Source organism: Diplotaxodon limnothrissa, linkage group LG4 (assembly GCF_057381915.1).
Source record: "Diplotaxodon limnothrissa isolate DT_005_m linkage group LG4, D_limnothrissa_male_GT1.1, whole genome shotgun sequence".
NCBI classification, from domain to species: Eukaryota; Metazoa; Chordata; class Actinopteri; order Cichliformes; family Cichlidae; genus Diplotaxodon; species Diplotaxodon limnothrissa.
Genome location: NC_140599.1, coordinates 8,742,709 through 8,763,767, shown reverse-complemented (window position 1 = coordinate 8,763,767; position 21,059 = coordinate 8,742,709). Strand labels below are relative to the sequence as shown.

At 39.9% G+C, this 21,059-nt stretch overlaps 1 protein-coding gene across 1 annotated transcript in view; it reads right to left on the bottom strand.

Moving 5' to 3' along the window:
* LOC146633218 (microtubule-associated serine/threonine-protein kinase 1-like) overlaps window positions 1-20,761 on the bottom strand; it is a 34,478-nt gene extending 13,717 nt beyond the window's left edge. The window contains exons 1-8 of the mRNA XM_085352917.1: window positions 20,748-20,761; window positions 13,816-13,910; window positions 11,788-11,863; window positions 9,074-9,146; window positions 6,010-6,170; window positions 4,858-4,933; window positions 3,952-4,161; window positions 672-773 (exon numbers count right to left, since the gene is read on the bottom strand). Of these exons, the coding sequence (XP_085209043.1) occupies window positions 672-773; window positions 3,952-4,161; window positions 4,858-4,933; window positions 6,010-6,170; window positions 9,074-9,146; window positions 11,788-11,863; window positions 13,816-13,910; window positions 20,748-20,761 (807 nt within the window). The remainder of the gene's footprint in view (window positions 1-671; window positions 774-3,951; window positions 4,162-4,857; window positions 4,934-6,009; window positions 6,171-9,073; window positions 9,147-11,787; window positions 11,864-13,815; window positions 13,911-20,747) is intronic.
* Between the last annotated feature and the right edge of the window lie 298 nt (window positions 20,762-21,059).

Genomic DNA, 21,059 nt, shown 5'->3' with positions numbered 1-21,059 from the left:
TTATTTTTACAGTTATGATTTCAGATAAACTAGTTTGACGTAAAGAATAATTTAATTTTCAATTAGGCGTGCTCGCCAGGAGAGACTGGAACAAGCCCAATGAATCAATTCTCCACGTCACCGTCTGAGCTGTCTCTCACAATCAAGAACCACGTCAGCTTGGCATGACTCATGCAGGGATGCACAACTGATATCCTGTTACGAAACACCAAGTCACAGCAGGCTCCATAGACAAAAACCATATCACACACACACACACACAGACATCCTTCAACTTTAAACGACAACGTGGTCACGGTATGTTTGAGGCAGGCTGGAAGGCAGCCGAGCAGCAGGGGGCTACTGCCTGGTATTAGCCGTACTCTGGGAAGGCAAATTTAATCTAAATGCAAATGTCTCCGCCATCCAGACAGACTGGACCAAGTCTTAGACTGGTTTGCTTGTTTTCATTTCACATTCCTGCTGTGTATAAAATCAGACTGTTAAAATGCTCATAAGGGGCTACAAATATGTTTTTGCGCTGATGATTGCTTTTTAAAAATAAAGCAATTTGCCTCGAGTCACAGGAGCTGTGAGAAGTTCTGTGATGAATCATGGGGCTGGAGGAGGATTGTGATCATCGCAGCAGTCGATGGGTGGGTAAATACTGATAAGTGTGAGTGTGATCCTACCAGACACTCCAAAAGCCTTGCAGGTCTGGCGATGATGATCAGAAGCTTTTTCACCAACTCCGTGACAAAGATTACCTCGGAGCTCTCCGAGCGCTCAAATGCCTGACGTACAGACACACAGAGAGGCAGAAAGACAGATATGCATCAGCATTTTTAACATTTGCAAAAAGTGACATCTGACAACAATAAAACATGCACACAAGACAGAGAAAATCTGTCAGTCAAAAGACAGACGGAGGCACGAAGGTACATAATCAAAAAGCTGATCCAATCAAACCTAATCCAGGCAACCCAGGGTAATCACAGCAATCTAATCAAGCTGTAAAGATGGGCTCTATGAAATTCGCAGATACCTGTTATCTTCTCTGGCAAATCACATGCACAATTAGCCTCCAATTTGGCTCTCGCCAAAGGCTTTGTGTGTTTGAATGTAATTAAAAAGACCTGAGGTGAATCACTTAATCACAAATCTTGCAAAGCTTCGCATATCCCCATCACCTGTACCTGATCTGCTCATGATCTGTTTTATTGATGTTTACTCACAAAGCGTATCTACAAATTAATCTTTATGCAGTTCATCTGCTTCACCTTTCTCTCCTGCTCACTATTTGAATACTTTTGTTGAAAAAAAGGCATTCTATGGAAAAAGAAACTGTTTAATACAAATATAAATGAAAAAAGTCTAATTTTTATATTTTTATTTAATTTCATAGAAATGGCTGTTTTCAGGCTTGCATTCTTTCTAATGAACAGCAGGGGGCGACTAATCTGGCTGCAGAAAGGAAGTCCACTAGCATAGAAATATACGAGGAAAGGAACTTGCAGCTCATTTGATTTAATGACCTCAGTAAACATCATCCTGTAGAGTTCGTGGTTTTGGTCCCTAGTTTCGAGTCATATTAAGCACAGCATGTAGTTTCTTTTTAAATTTGAGACCTCTTTAATGTCTAGAAGAACAATAAAGCAGGCTTTGCTTTAGTGCAGATGTACCTTATGTCTTATGTCCCATATCAGAGCGCATTCTCTTGATTTACAGTCATATATGACCTGCATACTTTCCATATGGCAACAGTGAAACTGCTCTGCTTGAGGATTTAAAATACAGACTGTTCAAACACTTGGGTGACATCACAGTGCCTCTTTTATGAGGAGTCTCCACTATGTTCAGCACTCAGTCTGTTACTTGGTGTGGCATGTTATTTGGTACATCACACTGGGTTTGGCAACCATTTTAGCTGGAAACAGCTGCCTGTTGTGGCTAAGAATCAGGTTGATGAAGGCCAAATAAGAGAAACTTAAAGGAGCTCAGTTGTGAGCCACACAATTCATGGATATATTCGAAGAAGTGGATACGGCACCACCGCTCAGCCTTTCTCCAAAATGTTCCCATTGGTCACTCTTTGATATTGCTCTTTACAAAAGCTCACCCAGGTGTTTGATGATTGCGACAGGAATGATGGATCCGACCACACAGTTCACATGTTTTACACTTTACATTCGTAAATCTTACTGGGGTGTGATGCTAATCAGTAATCTTGCTAATCTGTTTCCTCTAGGAAAAAAACACATGGAAGCTGCATGTTTGCTTGTAATTGATAGGGTGATACCCGTATATGCAGTGATGGGAATAACGGCGTTTTTTCAGTATCGAGTAATCCAACTGATTACTATTCCTATCGTTACAACGCCGTTACAGTTACTATTTTTCAACAAACAGACGGTTGAAGCTGTGTTCAGCTTACTGCATCTTATATCAGTTGCATGGAAGTAACTGTGAGTAATCTGGACGCTACAGCTTTAAGCAGCTGCGCGCGCTCCCGCGGACGGTAATCACGATCACTGTCTAGCACAACACCTGGAGCTAAGGGGGCAAAACAATCGCATGAGCGCTGCTGTTTGACCGAGGAAGAATAAAGTAGTCGTGGTAAGCCAATCACATGACCACTTCAAGATGACAAAGTAACAAGGAGTGATACACCTGCTGCTGTCAGACCTGCAGGTATCAGGCTGTGATTTTCTCCTTTATAGTGGACAGGAATTATTTTTTTGGAGTGGCACAAATAAATTGTGTGGCATCTTATTGAATGCAGAACAGCTGATTGTTCTGTAAATAGTTTGAAATGGTTATTTAAAAAATCAAGGTAAAAGGTAAATGGCTGCAAATAACTTGTTGTTTGCAAAACTTGTGCATATGATTTTAAAATTGACAATTTATATTTGCATTTAAAGTTGTGAAATGTGATTCATTAAACATGTTTGTGGTTGTTACAGTAAAAATATACTTTTTCTACTGATTTTATGTTTTTTGTCTGATTTTAGATCAGTTGTGTTAATACAGTATGTCAAAATGAAAACATAACTGTAAATTCAGACACGTGAGGTTGTGCTGAAAAGAATGATACCAAACAAGGCAAAGTAAATAGTTTTTAAAGGTAAAATGTGGAGGGAAAATCAAAAGTAGTTAAAAATGGGCAATTATACCCTGGACCCCAGAGGTTTTTTTAAGTAATGCAATAGTTACTTTTCAAGTAATTAATTACTTTTAGAATATTGTAACTCAGTTACTAACTCAATTACTTTTTTGATGAAGTAACTAGTAACTATAATTAATTACTTTTTCAAAGTAACTTGCCCAATACTGCATATATGCAAGCATCATCTTCAGTTCTAAGCAGTCTAGATTCAGTTTACCATACAGTACATCTCTAAGTCTCTGTCCCCCCCTTGATTTCTCTATGATGTTCACCATTACTGACCACTCTCAGAGAACAGCACTGGTATTTTTTTCCTCTATAAAGTCATTTTAAATGTACCGTCATCCACACGATCCCAAAAAAGCTACTGGCTGTCACCTTTGAATCTGTTCCTATTTATGACAAAGCCACTGTACTAAGAATACAACACATGCTTTATATAATAGATAAAAGATGCTAAAATTCAGTGGAGCTGGGGTAAACTGTGCCTTAAACCTTTTCCAGTGAAGAGGAGCAGTTAAGTTGTCTGGTTGCAAAAAGAAGTCCCATTGAGTAAAGAAAATGGGCCTTAGTAAATACTTTCTTGATGAATTTGTGGTCTTAATCTCTAACTTCAAGTCTTATTAAATCCAGCATGATGTTCATTTTGTAAATTATGGTCCTATTTAGTAGGAAATGATTTAGTGTGTGGCTACAATGTGACTGGCAAGTTGCTACTTATGAGTGCGCAGCGTTCCTCGGTTTCTCGGTCAAACCCAGGGACGTCCAGTTTCAAAAAAACAAGATGGCGATTGCCAAAAACTCACATCATGAAGCAGCTTTTCCAGATTCTCCTGTAGCTCGAAGAAGTACACAGAGGTGATGAGGCCTTCGCGAGCTTTGGCCAGGCAGTCTCTGGCCAGCTCTGCTATCTGATGGTGGATGAAGCTGAGGACTCCATCGGCCAGCGGAAGAACACTTTCAGGCAAGTAAGCCTGGATGAACTCAGCCAGCCTCCCCTCCATCTGAGCCGTGGCCTGGTGGGGGACAAGGTGGCGTAAGAAGACAGCAGAGGAGATTAGGTTTAGGAAAAGATTTATTTTCTTAGCTTGGCCGGATTTATGCGAGAGAAAGTTCAGGAAGCCGTTTCATTTGCGATTCAGACAGCGTGGCTCTGCTGATTTAGTCAGACTTCAGCACAATGTCTTTTTCTTTTTTTCATTTCACTTGTGTGAGAACAAGCCCAAAGAGCTTTTACCGCAGATGAACTCTAAACTATAATGCTCAATTTCCTATGGTTTGATTTTTATCACTGTCAAAGCTTTCAGCTTCTTTCCTTCTGATACCGACCTCACCGACCGGCTTTATTTCAGTGTTCATAACTGGAGCAGTATTTTTACATGCACTGAATAAACGTAATATTCACACTGACGGGGTGAATGGAGCTTGGCACGTTCTCATAATCTTGTTTGCTATGGTTTAGCAGCCCACATGGTTACGGTTCTTTCCCAGTTTCTTGGATGCAGGATATAAAACATTTGCATACACAGATCTCTGATAATGTTTAATCACAAACTGCAGAGCTTTGACTGTTTTTAATTAGTAACTGAGCACCGAAAAGGCTCCAAAAGTTTACTATTGTGTGCATTTAAACAGAATATGATGTTATCGTGAAGGCTCTTTGCAAGTCTCTGTGTGTATGTTGTGTTAGTGTGTGTGTGTGCGTGTCTAACCTTTGGAAAACGCTCTTTGTACACGTGGTTCATCATGACTATCTCGTTATCGTAGCAGGAGGAGGAGCGTCCTGGGCTGCAGAGGGACACAGGGGAAAAAATTCAGCTTTTCCAAAGCAAGGGCTGAAAACTGTTATATAATGAGATCAATGCTATAATCGACATATCTGAAATACATTTAAAATAGGCTTCAAGACGCACTGTAAAATGAAAAAAACAGTAGATAGTTTTCAATAAAAGGGAGTGATTGGAACTAAAGTAATTATTCACACCAAAAGACAAAATTCAATCATAGTTTTCAAAATTATTTGTGTTGACTATACATGAAAAGTTAACTAAGACATTACTGACATTTTGTTTTTTTATAGAGGTGTTTTGCCCATAAACTGTTGGCATTTCAATACTCTAATACCTAATCAATACTAAAAGACAGTACTGGTTTATATACGTATTTACTTGATGACTTTACTGAGGTTTAATGTACTCGTACTTCCGTGTCATGCTGCTTTCTTTTTATGTATTTTGGATGCAAGTATTGTACTCTGAACTCCGTACTATTTATCTTAAAGTTTTGGATTATCAGGATTATTGGATTATTATAAAACCATTTAAAAGTACTTAAATCCCCAGCTGCAACAATAATGAGATCTACACGTTAATAAATCATAATTATCATCCGTTACTGTCATGTATCAAATTCTGAAAAGTGTAATTTGACACAGAAGTACTTTTACTTACTTTATTTACTTTGAGTATATTGTGATTATATAACCTATGCATTATTAATCTACTCCAGTAGGATTATCATTTGTATACTTCATCCAAAAAGCTTAATTTTTTTAAACTATCCAACAAAAGATCACTTTTTACATAAAAATTATAACAGGTCATGAGCCTAAAACTGATGTTTTCTGCATGGATTTTATGTCCAATTAAAAATATTCTGACTTGTGATCCTATATAAGCTAAAATATTTTTTTATTGGTTAAAGGCCTCTTTAACGATAAAAACAAAGATGTTACATAAAAGCAGTAAGATCAACCACTGGTGACCCGGCAAATCTGCTTTTAAGTAGTGCCTCTGAAAAGAGGACAGTGCGCTGGGCAGCAGACACTGCTGTTTAATTTCATGAGCGCCGCTGCTGTGTCTAACCTGAGGCTGCGGGAGCGAGGGCGCATGTGGGGAGAGCAGCGGCCCCCATCGTCATCCATGATGCTCTCTGTGCTGCCAAAGTGCTTGGATAAGAAGTGGAGCTCATCCATGGTGGGCTGGAAGGGCAGCTGGTGCAGTCGCTCCTGAGAAGAGCTGGAGGACTGGAAGAGGGAGAAGAGGAAGGGAGCCAAGAGGGTGGAGGAGGAAGAGGAAGCAGACGGTGAAGGGGAGAGAATTAAGATGATGGAGGAGGGGGGTGGGATGGCAGATGAGAAAGGGAAGTAGGCGTTGGAAGGATCAAACAGAGAAAGTGCCAGAAAATTAACGACAAAACTCCACCAAATGACGTCCAGCAACTGCAGAAGATAACGATCTGAAAGCTAAATTATTAAAGTGTTTGACAGTCTACAGCTGTTATTCCTCATGGATCCAGACAGTGTGACGACAAACCAGGAACTGAAAGATAATGACGCCTCAGGGCCAGACCTTAAATCCATCTGTCAGTAAAACTTTGTCTCCTATTTCCTTTGCCTCAAACAGGGACAATGAGACCTAGACCGCCTCCTCTTACATTTCTAAGTGAAAAGAGTGAAGTAAGGATGCAGATTCCTCCCTTTGTTTATTTTATGTGTGGATGTCAAGATTTTTTCCTCTATCTTGGTAGAGTTGCATATTATTTTCCCAGAGAGCATCTGCTGAACTGATCCAGCTGTTACTTATATTTCTGTTCAAGTGTGTGTCTTTTTGGCTACAGTCTGATGAGCACAAACTGGGTCTTCTTCTCTCCTTGTTCACTGGTTTTTCCAAGTATACGGGGAATTCTTGGAAAATGGTTAGGAATACACCTTTGGGGCCCAAAATTTTAAATTCTTGCAAACAAGATGAAATAGAGCATCATGATCAGCGTGATCTTTCCACAAAGCTATAATCTGGTAACGCTGTCGGCAAGAAAATGACTCCATTCAGTATTTATGAATTTGTGGTATGATGTGAGAGAATTACTTTAAATAGAGCAGAGACTGAGGGGCCAGCTCAGTGTGATTCATAACATTCACAGCCTTTTGTTTAATGTACTATTGTTGTGTTTCTATTCATAGTATCTGGCTTATTTTGGTCTCTGATTAAATTAGCATGGAACCGCATGTGCTCTATCTCGTGTAGACGTCTCTTCACTACACCACGTGTCTCATCGCTCTCGTCCCAACCGGCTTGGCGATCGTCACTTTCCCCTCTTGCTCTCTTCCCTTTATCCATCTAAGCCTCTATCCACAGCCAGATGGAGAGAACAACCAGGCCCCTGATATCACTGTTATGCAACACGTCATGCTGAAGGACAGGCAGGGGAAGAAGTAGAAGTGACGAGCTGGAGATGGATACATTTTAATTGTTATCTTAAAGTGAAAATGTATATTCAGCTAATACAAACTGGCTTTCATAGATATATCTAACATGCTACATGGGGAAAGTTCTGGTATGCTGAAAGGGTCGATAATCATTATAATTATGGTTAATCATCATATAGCTGTGGGGACAGGTCTGATCAATAAGCCCACCCCTCAAGTAATTTAGAAGGAATACAAATTTTGCATTGCTATAATAAGGAACCATAAGGATCTTTCCAAAATAATCATCAGTAAATGTCATCATAAAGAGTGCATCTAAAAGTATCCCCTATAATAACTAGTATTGGTTCTATAATTCCCTGCACTGCTGTTCTGCTAGCTGTCTGTCCAGATGGTGTTGCGCTATCCTAACAAGACTTATTACTTGATTTTTTTCAGACACGTGACCACTAACTGTGTGACGATAACTTGTCTTTTTGACGTGTGACAATCACGGTGACAGTGTAGTAGTAAATAGGCCTGGAGACCGGTCCATCTCATCTGGCAATCACCGGTCATGAGAGAGAAGCGCACGTTCCCTAGACTTGGCAAAGGTTGGCAAAACCGAATCCTTGTGATTGCTTTGGTGTTTGGCATATTTACATAGTTTAAATGGAAGTGACGCCGGCCAGCTACTTTTCATAAAAATTGCAACTCAAACCCTTCAAATTAAAAGCGCAACTTTTAAATTGAAGATAGGAAACACTTCCAACTAACTGAGAAGGACACATTTTTCACAAGCAATCGATTGCTGAATCACCTCCAGTACGGTGAACAACTCAATATGCACATGACGTGAGAAACCTCAGTAGACTAATTATATCAAAGACTGTATTGCTTTCTATTTGACTTGAATAAAATGTATCAAAATGTAAAATCCAAAGCAGGAACATATACCAATGTCTTGCTTTGCCTAAAATAAGGACCTGTCACAGTGCCCATAAGCTTTTCAAGGACAGGACAGCATTGTTGGTACTTGAAGTCTGAATTGCCAGAAAAAGACGTCCATGTATCATTTCACACCAGAACTAATTTCATAGAGGGAAAACAAACAGATTTGGTATAAACAGACTAATCAGTGCTAATCAACCCATTAATTATTAGCTACTTATAAGTTATATCAAAAGTTTATTAGCTACACAGTAACCCAGCAGCCAACAATTTACATTTAAGCTAATGCTTTTGGGGTTACAACCAAATTGTGATGTAAAAGGAGCCTTCAAAGATAATGTTGGTACTCTTCATGTTCCAAATACTTAGAAATAAGTTATCAAATGAATTTTATTTAACGCTATATAATGGGGCATATTTACAGAGTTTTTCATACAGTAGACTAGGAGTGCAAATTGCTTCAGCGATGTTTTACTTGGAGTTTCGTGACCTTAGTTTTATAGTGAAGCTATATGACTTCTTATGGATATCCAATACTTTTGACTGTTTTACATTCTAAATTATCGTGACTCGTGCTGAGAGGCAACGTCCTGCAAATATTGCTCCTCGTCTACGCTTTAACTTCGACTATGTTGGTTTTAACTAGTGTATTTTTTGACTGGCAACTGAAAGGATTGCTTAAATTGAGTTGTTCGCATACGCATAACTGCAAAAATACGCTCTAGCATAGCTGCTCCCCTACACACACGTTTATGATCAATACAGTGAAAAAGTGGTGATGTATATTTTACCGTGGAGCTGGGAGTGTTGGTACCATATCCAGAAGAGGGCAACGACGCTAAAGACCATCGTCGTCCATCGGCCCTGCAGAATGGCAAACACAAATTGCACTTCATTTAATACCCACTGCACTGTAGTGCTATAAAATCAATATCACATAAGCTTCTCTGTTGTTTATTATTGATTTGACAAAAATCAAGATAATGAACCTGAAAGCCCAGCTAACCTAATTTCATTAACTACAAAGAGAAGTTTTAATTCAGCTGAAGAAAATCATGTTCTAGTGAGTTGCATTGTGACTCTGTAACTCAGATTCACAGTGAGAGGCAGGCAGACAGATCTGATAAATAAGGACAGAGGCTTTATAGGAGCCTCGACTTCCAACATGAGAGAGAGACGGAAGTAAATAACAGCCTAATTGGCCGCCTACATACATCTCTGCTGTTTGAACACGAGAGTGTGGATGGAGCCTCGTTGTTTTTAATACAGTGGATGACGTGAGGCGTTGTATTTAGTGTAAGGTAAATAAGGATTGTTTTGACCTATGAATAATAAAAAGCTATTCAAGTAGGGTGTAAGAAGGAAAATATGCAACTGGAAATGAGCGTGACAGCTCCCCTTTATGAAAAGATAAAAGTGGCTGATTGTCTATGGTATGAGCACCTGCTGTTTAAAGTTGTGGAAACGAAGCAAACCCTGAGAGCAAGCTCAAGCACTTAACTCGTGTCTGCCTGTAGCATAAATGCAGCCATAAAAAGTGCATCTTGTAAATGCTGCACCTAAATCCCAGCTACACCCCCTGTCTGCATCGATCCCCGAGTTATTATAGTTTCATATTTTCTACTTTTATTTCATTTCTTTTTGTTCTGTATTCAGTTAAGTTTGAGTTAGCGTCCAGAGTGGGTTAGCTCGCTTCGGTTTAGGTTTTTTGAAAATGTCCAAGATCTAGGAACGTTAGTGCAGACGTCCAAAGTTGGAATAAATACATCCATCAAAGCCTCATCAGGCAAGCTGTATTTACATATTTTTAGCAAATTAACAAATACTAAAACTAAGGATACTTTTTAATATTTTAGTTATTATTTTAGTTTAGTTAGTTCTCCAAGTCTTCGGCTTCCTCCCACAGTCCAAATACATGCAGTTAGTGGGGACAGATTAATTGATCAATCTAAATTGCCCATTGCCCATAGTGAATTTGAGTGCAAATGGTTGTCTGGTGAACCAGTCCAGGGTGTACCCCGCCTCTCGCCCTATCACTGCTGGGATAGGCTCCAGCTCCCCCCGCGACCCTGGATGGATGGATAGTTCTCCAAGTTCATAAAATAGTTAGCTAGTTTATATTTTTTCAAAAGTCACATTTTTATTTTAATTTCAGCTAACTACATTTTCCCCCATAACTAGTGTTAGTTTTTAGTGAAGTTTTAGTTAGCTATAATAACCTGGACTGTCCACCATGGGGCCTGACAGCCTGTAGCTGCTCTACTCCAAGACTTTGAAATACCTGATCTCAGGACCATAAACTCTCCTTCTATTTTTAAATCACATTTCAAAACCCATCTTCACATTCAGACTTCACACCCTTCATTATAACATAATTAAACAGCATTGTAGCCCATTGTTATCCTGATCAGTTTTAATCTGTGTTTTTGTTTGTTTCTTGTGTATGCAAGTTTAAATTACTGCACCAATATGAGGCGACATTGAGGGACTCGAAAGGGGCCTATAAATAAAATGTAGTATTATTACTATTGTCACTTCCCACTCTGGGACAACTCACAGCTCACAGGTTTAATAGTTCACTCAGTGCACTACAATACATAGTTAGCATTTTGATATTAAATATTTATACATATTACCAGATAATACTTACAACCATAGAATACATCTAACGCTTTTCACACAATGCAGATTAGAGAGCTACAGTTGAAGACATATTTTCAAAATTAACAACTATTTTTGAAGCTTATGGCAAAAACAAATTACCACAAAAAGCAGTATCAAATTACAGACTGTAGTGAACATGATCCACTTAAAGTATTTTTCTGTAGGACGATGTGATTCGTGACTAAAAGCATGCAGACATTTGAGCATTAAAATGAAACGTGATGCCATGAATCTGCTTCTAATCCTCTTATAACCTGCCATAAGATTTCTGAATGTGACTACATGGATGCAGCCGTTGTTTCATGGCTCAAGGCCAAACAACTTATTTTCTGGACCTGCGCCTCCCGAGAAAAAAAGGGCCTTCTTCTCTAAACTGTTGTGTTTGAAGTGAACTAGTGTTTATAATATTGTTACACGCTGTCTTTAGCCTAAAGACAAAAGCAACCACGTGAAGGCCTAAATCTAAAATCTATTAACATGAACAGATGTAGATGTGTGACACAGGCAACAAGCGTGACTAAACAGAGAGGAGCTGTGAATGTAATGGCCTGGCCCTGTCATACATGAGTCACCCTGTTACGCTGTGAGAACCTGCGAGTGCAGCGAGAGGCTCTCCAGAATGTGTGAGATCTCTCTCAACAACACATCTGCACCTCTTGTTCCACTGGAGCTCACACCTGCTCGCTGTCTCTCCCCTCTGTGACCTTTGCCTCACACCGACTCTTCTTATCTGTCTCTATCTCACTTTCTATCCCTCTCACACCTCTTGTGCAAATATGGCCGAGAGTAAACAGGTGCAATCACAGTCAGTGTGTAGTCTGCAGTGCCGGGAAGCAGTCACCTTCTGGAGGAGGCGAATGAGAAGTGGGCTGGGTTGCTGGGAGAGAAGTTTCGTGGGCTGTCCAGTGGGCTGCTTCCTGGTGGGACAACAAGACATGCATTGAGAATGAGACACAAAAGAACGGCACGAGTGTAGGAGAAGGTCAAAGTGGTAGTATGTCATGCCACTGTGCCTTTTATCCTGTGGCCAAGTCCCAACAGGAAATCCAGTGACGTGCTGTGAGGTGCAGACGCAGAGCTGTCTCCCACTGCTCCTTTAGTTCAATATCACAGCATAACTACTCATAATAAGTAGGCAACGCTTTTAGGAGTAAACCGATTTAAAACTTAATGTAAACTAAGATTTTTTTCTTAAACCTAAGGGCCTATCTTTGATCTTTAGTGAAACTCGACAGGGAACAAATGCGAGTTACATATATATCCAAATTTCAAAAATATTTCAGACAAAAACATAATCAACCTCATATGGGAGCTGTGTTTTCACATTCAGCTCAGTAAACTTTGAGATCATTGTTGGAATGGATGGGGATGGAGCTGGACTCCCTCAAGGTGGTGTCGGAGAGGCGGATGCTGTCCAAGATAAAGACAATGTTGGATAACACCTCCCACCCACTCCATGACATGCTGGTCAGTCACAGGAGCACGTTCAGTGAGAGACTGAGATTACCGAAAAGCACCACTGAACGACACAGGAAATCATTCCTGCCTGTGGCCATCTCCCTGTACAACGCATCCACTTAACACACTGTTTGCTGCTACAACTACACATGTTTCTTTTCCAACTATTTATTTATGAGTGACTTATGTATGTATGTATGTATATATATGTATATATTGTACTATTCTTAGTTAGTGTATTGTCTGTCTTGTCTTAATGTTGGTTTAAAATGGAGCACTGTAACAAAAAATAATTTCCCCCAGGGATCAATAAAGTATTCTGATTCTGATTCCACCAAGTGGAAGTTAATTGATCTGAGACACTGAAGATCAAAATGGTACGTTGGCCCTGAGAGGCCAAACGGACTGCAACTTAAGAAAACACCAGCAATAAGAAAAACGCTGCAAAAGCACACAAAACACAACAGAAATAGGAAAAAAGAAAACACAGGATGTGTTAGCCTAACTATTAGCCTAAAAAATCCGTCATCAGTATTATATGAATCATGATAAAACACATCTAGCTTGTTTTGGGTTCCTGCAACTGGTCTGTCGGGTTATTGTCTCCCCAGAAACACTTCCCTAGTGCCTTTGGAAATCAGTTTTTTCCTATTTCCGTTGTGTTTTATGTGCTTTTGAAGCGTTTTTCTTATTGTTGGTGTTTTCTTAAGTTGCAGTCCGTTTGGCCTCTCAGGGCCACCGTAAAATGGGCTTGATTTCACCCTCCATGTAAAATTACCATGACAACTTCAAAGGCTAATCATTTCACCTATTGACTGTATATAAAAAGTAGACATAAGCTCAGTGACATCAACATTAATTTATAAAATCGAGTTTTGATGTCTGAACATTACCAGTTTTGGCCTTCATATCTGTCTGTTTGTTTTTTTAAAGTAAATTTAGATGACACGGATGAGTGATAAAATTATGAGCTAATGCTAGCAAGCTTAGTTAGCAAGATGCATAAATTAAATGGGAGTAGCATGCAGACACAAAAACAATAATTATTTCTTCGTTTTAAACCACAAACAGTAGCAGGAATTATTCATTCTTATTTCTTCTGTAAAGCTGGACATGTTAACACAGAAGACTTTGACAACTGACTTGCTTTTGGCGCTGGCCTTAAGTGGACTTTATATTAAGCTAAGCTATCCTGTTACTAGCTCTAACTTAATTTTAACCATACAGACATGAGAGAGGGATCGATCTTCTAACTCTCTGCAGTGAAGTGAAAAAGAATAAAACTAAGAAACTGTAAACACATGATGAACCAGTAGAATAACCCTTTTTTGAGAGGTCGGAATATCTTCACCTATATTTTTGATTAAAATCAAGCTCACAGGGGAGGCGTTAGGGCTTTTGTTGTACATACCGAGGTGTCCAGGGAGGGGCAGAGGGGAGTGAGGCCGAGGGAGCGTGGGGGACGTGGTCGTCAGGATCAGACTTTTTCTGTTGCTTGTACGACAGCTGTTGAGAAAAAGAAGATGTAAATGTACTCACATCCACATTACCACAACAGAGTTGTGACTAAGCACTGTGTCTGTGCATAAATATATGCATGCACAGCTGTAAGTGTGGATGGAAGAGAGGCGGACACGTGAAGCAGCTCACTGCAGGGGCGCGACGGCGATACAGAGAATTCAATTTCCTCAGCCATCCATCCCTGTCTGCCTCCCCTCAGCTAAGATAAGAAAGGAGGAGAGAGAGAGAGGGAGGGATTGCCAAAGTTGGAAGAGAGAGAGAGAGAGAGAGAGAGAGAGGCAACAAGCAGGATAAGAAGAGAGGATTTAGGTGATATTTCTAAAAAAAAAATTTTTAAAAACTGGAGAGAGAAATACTGCAAAAATGTCCACTTTTATGACCTCAGTTTACTACGGGTCTCTTAATAGCAGTCACTACCACACTGACTCATTTCAAACCTGCCTGTGGGTTCCTCATGTCACACATGATATCATTATCTCTAACTCTGCCATTAGGCAGTAAACAGAGCAAGTTGTTTGCTTTCACTAGATCCACTTACTTTGTCACAATCACACCGGAGCAGAGTAATTTAATTTTGACAAACACAAACCAAACAAACAAAAAAAAAAGCAATGTGCTTTTCAAGGTGGCATGAGCATGGGGCATGAATAAATGCAAATAAATACAACTGGGAACAAAACGCAAGCAGCACCATCTCATCTCTGCTGCTGCCAGATAAAGAGGAGAGCTGGTCTCCCCTCTCTTCCCTTTCAGCCCGCTGTCACATGGGGTCACATGTGAGGAGGAGAGGTGTCGCCTCTTCTCCCCCTCTCTCTCTCTCTCTCTCACACACACACACACATATATATGCAGATATAAGTGTGATATAAATATATAAAGCAAAAACAGCACCTTAATAAAGCAGCATTAGCAGGGTCACAGACTCAGAATGACTTTAGAATTTTTCCAGTTTTCATTATTGATGAAATCATTCATTGCAGTTTATTTATAAACATAAATGATGTCATATCTGATAACTGGTGATGTCAGAATGAGGTCACACATGACTGTGACAGTATCTTTTCTGGTCACAACACTTAGTGATCGATTTCCATCCATGCATCCATCCAACTTCCATCTTTTCTGATTTGCTGGGTTATATGAATAGTACACTCAAGATGGAGAACCAGAGGGCCTTAATTCAGCCCTAATCACCCCAAAATAAATGTAAAGTTGAACCACTATATTTGTACAAAAATCAGACCCATGATTCGTTTCAGTTGCATTAATGTCACTGACAATAAAGTGATACTGTAGTGTGGCACTATAGTTATTATTATCCTTGCTGTATAGGTTGGTCCAAACCTATTACTTACTGTAATAGATAACCATAGGTATACAATAGGTAACAGGAAGGTTCCAGCACTTTCTGTGAGTCTATGCAAGAGGAAGCTTTAACATCTGCACAACCAACCCAAAAAACACACTATGTGAAAGCCCTCCAAACCCTAGGAATATTATCACCCAACCATACTGAATGATTAAATAAAATAGAAGCTTTATCTTTGCTAATGTGTTTATGAATACAAATTACAATCGTATTTATTTTGGTACACAACTTTATGGAGGCAGTGCATGCAGTGGGAGGAGGTCTGGGCTAATTTTATAGAAAATCCAATCTCACTTATGTTATATGGCCAATGAACGACCATTCATTTCATCCACAATAAACTTGGTGTGTGTACTGCTGGGAAACCTGAGTGATTGGAGTGTCGGGTTTAAGGTCATTTGGATGAAGGGCAGGCTCATTTTGCTAGCAGATAGCAGACTGATATAAATCTAAAAAGCTGCCTTGATTTGAACTCATAAATTTCCATCTACTGTCAAGCTGTCAAGTGACAGTTTTCAGTGTTGGACTTTTATGTAAAGCCAAGCCTAACCTGCGCAGAATTAACGATAAGGAGCTGTGACTGCATGTTTGTCCATTCCTGGTGACACTCTCCACATTCCTAAGTGGATCTGCTGACATCAGGCATCCTTCCACTGCTACAGTGACTTTGCAGAATACATTATTTGCTCATCTTGAATAAACATATTTATATTCATTCAGTTTAGTTAAGTCTGATGGTGACTCTGCGATATGTCTCTGTAGAGTAATGTAAAAGGCTCACATTTCTGAGCAAGCTCCATCTTATCTCACCTATCTGTTTTCATTACCTGAATGCTGATCGATCAGCTGTGTAAGTAGCTTCTCGGATATTGATCACATATGCCAATAGACTGAATTGATAACCGCTATTTTGCCATTTCACACTTTCTAACCTGGACTGATTGTATCTCGATAATCACATTAAAGCTCTCGCTGTGACACACACCGTGACCTTGAGCTGATCCCAGCAAGGGACCATCTCAGCGAGTGCATGCATGTATTTTAAGTCAAACCCAGTGTATGATTATAGTTTCAGGCTTTCATTAAGATGATTGCTACAAGATTAATATAAAGACAAACTCGGCAGCAGGACTGCACATGGTTAATGAATTCTCAGTGCTGCAGGAAATCAATGGAGGCTGGGTGTAAACACACAGCACTTGGCCTTGAGCTTCTTCTGGTAGAGTTCATGAAATAAATGCTTTAAGCATGCAGAACCTTATTTAATACACATCCAGCGATTCTGTTTTGTGGCATTGCTTATGCAGAAAACAGAGGCTTTTTTTCCCATTCCTGGATGGTCAATCAGGATCAAAGAGGGGTGGGAGGAAAGGGTGAGGTGCACTCCAATACACTTAGCAAATATGGGCTGCACTAGCCAGTGGCTCAAGAGAGGGTGGAGGGGAGGGGGTGGTTAAGGAATGGATGCTGCAGCAAGAAAGGAGATGCACAGAGCGAGAGAGAGAGAGATGGAGGGGCTAGCTGGAACAAGCATGACATTAAAGTAAAATAAGGGAAAGGGAACGCCTCGGGAAACGAGTTGACTGCAAATTCAATAGAAGAAAAACAAGAGTTAGATGCAGGGAGGGTTGAAAGGGCTCACAGGGGTGCTCATTACCCACACACATGGTAGATATGACCCAGTTTTTTTAAACCATTTTACACACACACATACACAGTCTACATATATTCGTAGCATGAACAGAGCACGTGAGGAACATTGTGAGCAGATCATACAGAATAGAGTGTGACAAAACCAAACAAACAAACACTCGCCATCCACCGCTGCTTCATATTGATGAAACCACACCATTCGCAAGAGATTCTACAAATGTTAAATAGAAGCAGATCTGAGGCGCTGGTGAAGAAGAAGACAGTCCAGAAAAGTCAGGATTTAAGTGGTAGAGGAATGTATTGCTGATGAAGCGCTAGGGAGAGCTAACCTTTAGAGCATTAGGAGGTAAATAATGAAGGGATGATTCAGAGAAAAGGAGGAAATGGGATGATGACATTTTATTTTTCTTTATGAACCATTTAATGGCTTAAGACAAATGAAGATTCAGATTTCTGTTACTAAGTTACTGATGTTGTAGCTTTATAACTCTAGAGGGAATGTGGTGGAGAGGAGGGAGTCATGGTCACATGATGGGTTGTTGCTACGCAGCCTGCAGCAGAGAGATATAAGATAAGACCAAGTCGGGACCACAGAGAGGAAGAAGAAAAGGGGGGGAAAAGCCACTGAAGTTCACTGCTTTATGGTGAAGGGAGGGAGAGTGAAATAAGAGTCTGGGCAAACAAAGAAGTAAGCTGTAAAAGGAAATTAAGCAATAGGGACTTAGTAATAAAAGTGGCCTTCCTACAATGGTTGGAATGAAAATGATGAAACAGAAAGAGCTCTGTAACTTTTTCCGCAGCACTATGAGGTGGGGGATAACTCAGGGAAGAGAACCACAACCTCACCACAAAAATATAAAGTAAATGTAAAAAATGAATAAAAATGTCATACATACAACCAAACCATATGTAACCGGTGTGTTTCTGCATTGTGTCTGACAAAGAAAGGTAAAAGAAAGAAAGACCTCCAAGTAAATAACTAGCTCACTCCAGCTCCTCTCCCACAGGGGAATTGTAGAAAAGGGCTGCATTTATTTTTACATTAAACATGAAGTACGAACTTACATGGAAGATATTTGACATAAGATTAAAAAAAACTCAGACATACCTGACAAAGAAAGGTAAAAGAAAGAAAGACCTCCAAGTAAATAATTTGCTCGCTCCAGCTCCTCTGACCAAATACAAACAGTGGGGGAGAGGATTAGCTCAACCCACCACAACTCCCAAGCTAGCCAGAATTATATATTCATGCTAGCATTAATGGCGCCTACACATTTCTAACATCTAACAAAAACAGGCACAATGATGACAATAATTGAACTAAAGACACACAATCAGAAATATCATGGTGGCTAAATATACATTATATGTGTGTTGTACAGTGTCTGGAAAGAAATGACACCAACCTCTTCCACAGGGGAATTGTAGAAAAGGGTAGAGACCAAAAGGGTACACTGTATTTATAGGGTTGCACCAAAGAAGAAGAAGAACAATGATGAGGGGCTCCAACTGATAAAGAACATAACTACAGGCTTGAAGGTCCTAAAAATCAGGTATAAACTGGAAAATAAAATTTGTGTAATTATAACAATATGTAATTTATGGCCGGGTTACACATACAAGCAAATATAAAATGATTACAACATCTGGGAGGTGATCTCTCTATCGAAATACAAAATCTCACTGAGTAACTCTTAAAGCTTCTTCGTCTGGCTGCTGCTAACAAATGATTCGTGATAAATGACTCGGCTGAATCTGTGCCAAAGGAGGGTGAAACAGCAGGTTTTTGGTCTTCAAAGCTAATCTACAGAGAGCCGCTTCACTCCCTATTAATGCTGCTTTACAGCTACAGTGCACTTCTCTCATCACTAAACAGCTAATATTTCATATATCATGTATAATATATCATCTGCTTCCAGACAAGAGAAGCCAAAAGTAGACACAAAAAGCACAAAATTCATACCAGTGCTCTGAACGAATTTTAACCAGATAAACATAGTTTTGTGACAGGGTAATCTATTTTCCCCATAAAACTAGCCTTCTGCTGATGCATGTCAGCCTATAAAACAAGCAGCTTGTTATGGTGACTCAAAGCGATTGTTCTCATATCACTTATGTCAATCCTGACTGGTCCGTCTTTATAGAAAGGCATTTTTCTACATTTAAAGCAGCATAAAAAACCTTAAAATCAAACTATATCTACTATTTCAATCCAACATGTCCCTCATATGTTTATGGCCTGAGTAAATAATAAAGTCTTAGACAGAAAAATCAAACACTGTAGAGGAGGGCATGCTTTAAACTGGAGCTCCCTTGTGTCTGACTTACTGCTACTATGTGAGCGTGCATTTACAGCCACCCTTGCATGTAATGTCTGTTTAAAGAAAATGAATAATGGAAACAGTCAAAACACTTAACTCAAGGCTTCAAACTTCACTAACCAAGCTACGAAACAGGAAACTGAGATTGTGAATCCTCCCCTATTTAGACAGTGACTGAGATCCTGCCTGTGTTAGAGCAGATACACATACAGTTAAATCCAGTCCTTATAATTTATGTTCTTTTGTTAATTGCTATGGAAAAGTTGTAAGACATTCTATGACTTTATATAGTTACTAAATTATGACTGGAAAACCACCATTGGGTCCAAGGGGACTCGTGAAAATCAGACAGAAGAAGGAAAATTCCCACAACAAGGAGCTAGGAAATTGGTATTAAGTTACCATTAATCGTGATTCATTTAGCTGAGTAAGCAATTAATCCTATTATCTCTGCAGTAAGATTAGGGTATGACATCAGGCTTTATTAAATACAGTAGATAGAGTGGGTTTTGTGCAGGATATGGACAGAGTGTATTGATCGTTTTCCTCCATCTAAACTGTAAGTAGGTAGGTCTGGCAGTATTGTCAATTTGGCCACATGACCAGCAGTAAAAAGGCAAGGACAGACAGTAAAATGGTCATGGAGACAGCCTGGGGCAAAACACTATCCTCACGCGGCTCCATCAAATCTCCACTCAGCTACACCAAGCATTGTGCTAAATGTCAAAAGCACTGCCTCATTGAATGCACCATGGCCAAGAGAAAAGTCAAACAGACACCATCATTCTTATTTTTCCTTTTTTTTTCCATTTCCGGTTTTCCTCGGCTCTCCGGGGTCCCAAAGTTCCCTGAGAGGAATTCAAAGCCCATCAGCAAGGATGAAACACTCTTATATATATATTTTTTGTTTTGTTTACTCTAACAGGTTCAAATCTTTTCTTGTCAGTCTGCAGTAGTACAGAGCAGCAGACAGGAGCAGGATCTATCAAGCAAGATTTCTGTAAGAGGAGCCCTGAGAGGGAGACAGTGGAGGAGGAAGAGGATCAAAGGCTGTAAGAGTCCCATTACTCTAACACTAAAGGAAAGAGTGCCCTTCACTGAAAGCAGGGCTTAATAGGAGATATACTTGTATGAGCTTGTAGGTATTGAACTTTAGGTTCCTCTTGGGGGTAAACTGCATCACTTAGTAGGACGCACGCTACAGTCAGACCCAGGTGCCTCAGCCTCCCACGGACCTCCTTTGGTTTGCACATAATTGGTTAAGTGACGCGTAATGGTTTATTTAGTTACAGAGGAGACGTGTTTATGAGGAAAAGATGGGGGTATAGCTGGCAGCATGGTGGTGTGTGGAGAGGACACAATATGTGTGTGTCTCAAAGCTGTGTAATGTGGACGCACATGCACCGGGTGTGATTATGTCTTTCTGTTTGTGAGAGCACCTGAGCCACAGCACCCGAGGTAAACATGCACAACACTCACCAATTACTGCACATCGTCTCCACTCACTTCTCTCTGACCTCTAGCGCCTGATGCCTGTAACACTGGGTCTTGCTACACTACATATGTCAGGACAGTAATAAAAGTAATGGAGACCTTTTATATGAGAATACTTCAAACCGTAGATTCTTCATCTTTGGGGGCAGGAAAAGAAATTTTACAGAAACCTTGAGAGATCTGCTATGTCTGCATATGGCAGTTATATTATGGTTGGACATTTCCCATGTGGGGAAGGGGTTTAGCTGTAGAGAAAGCATCCTGACTCCTGACATCCTAAAAATCACCCACTTAACC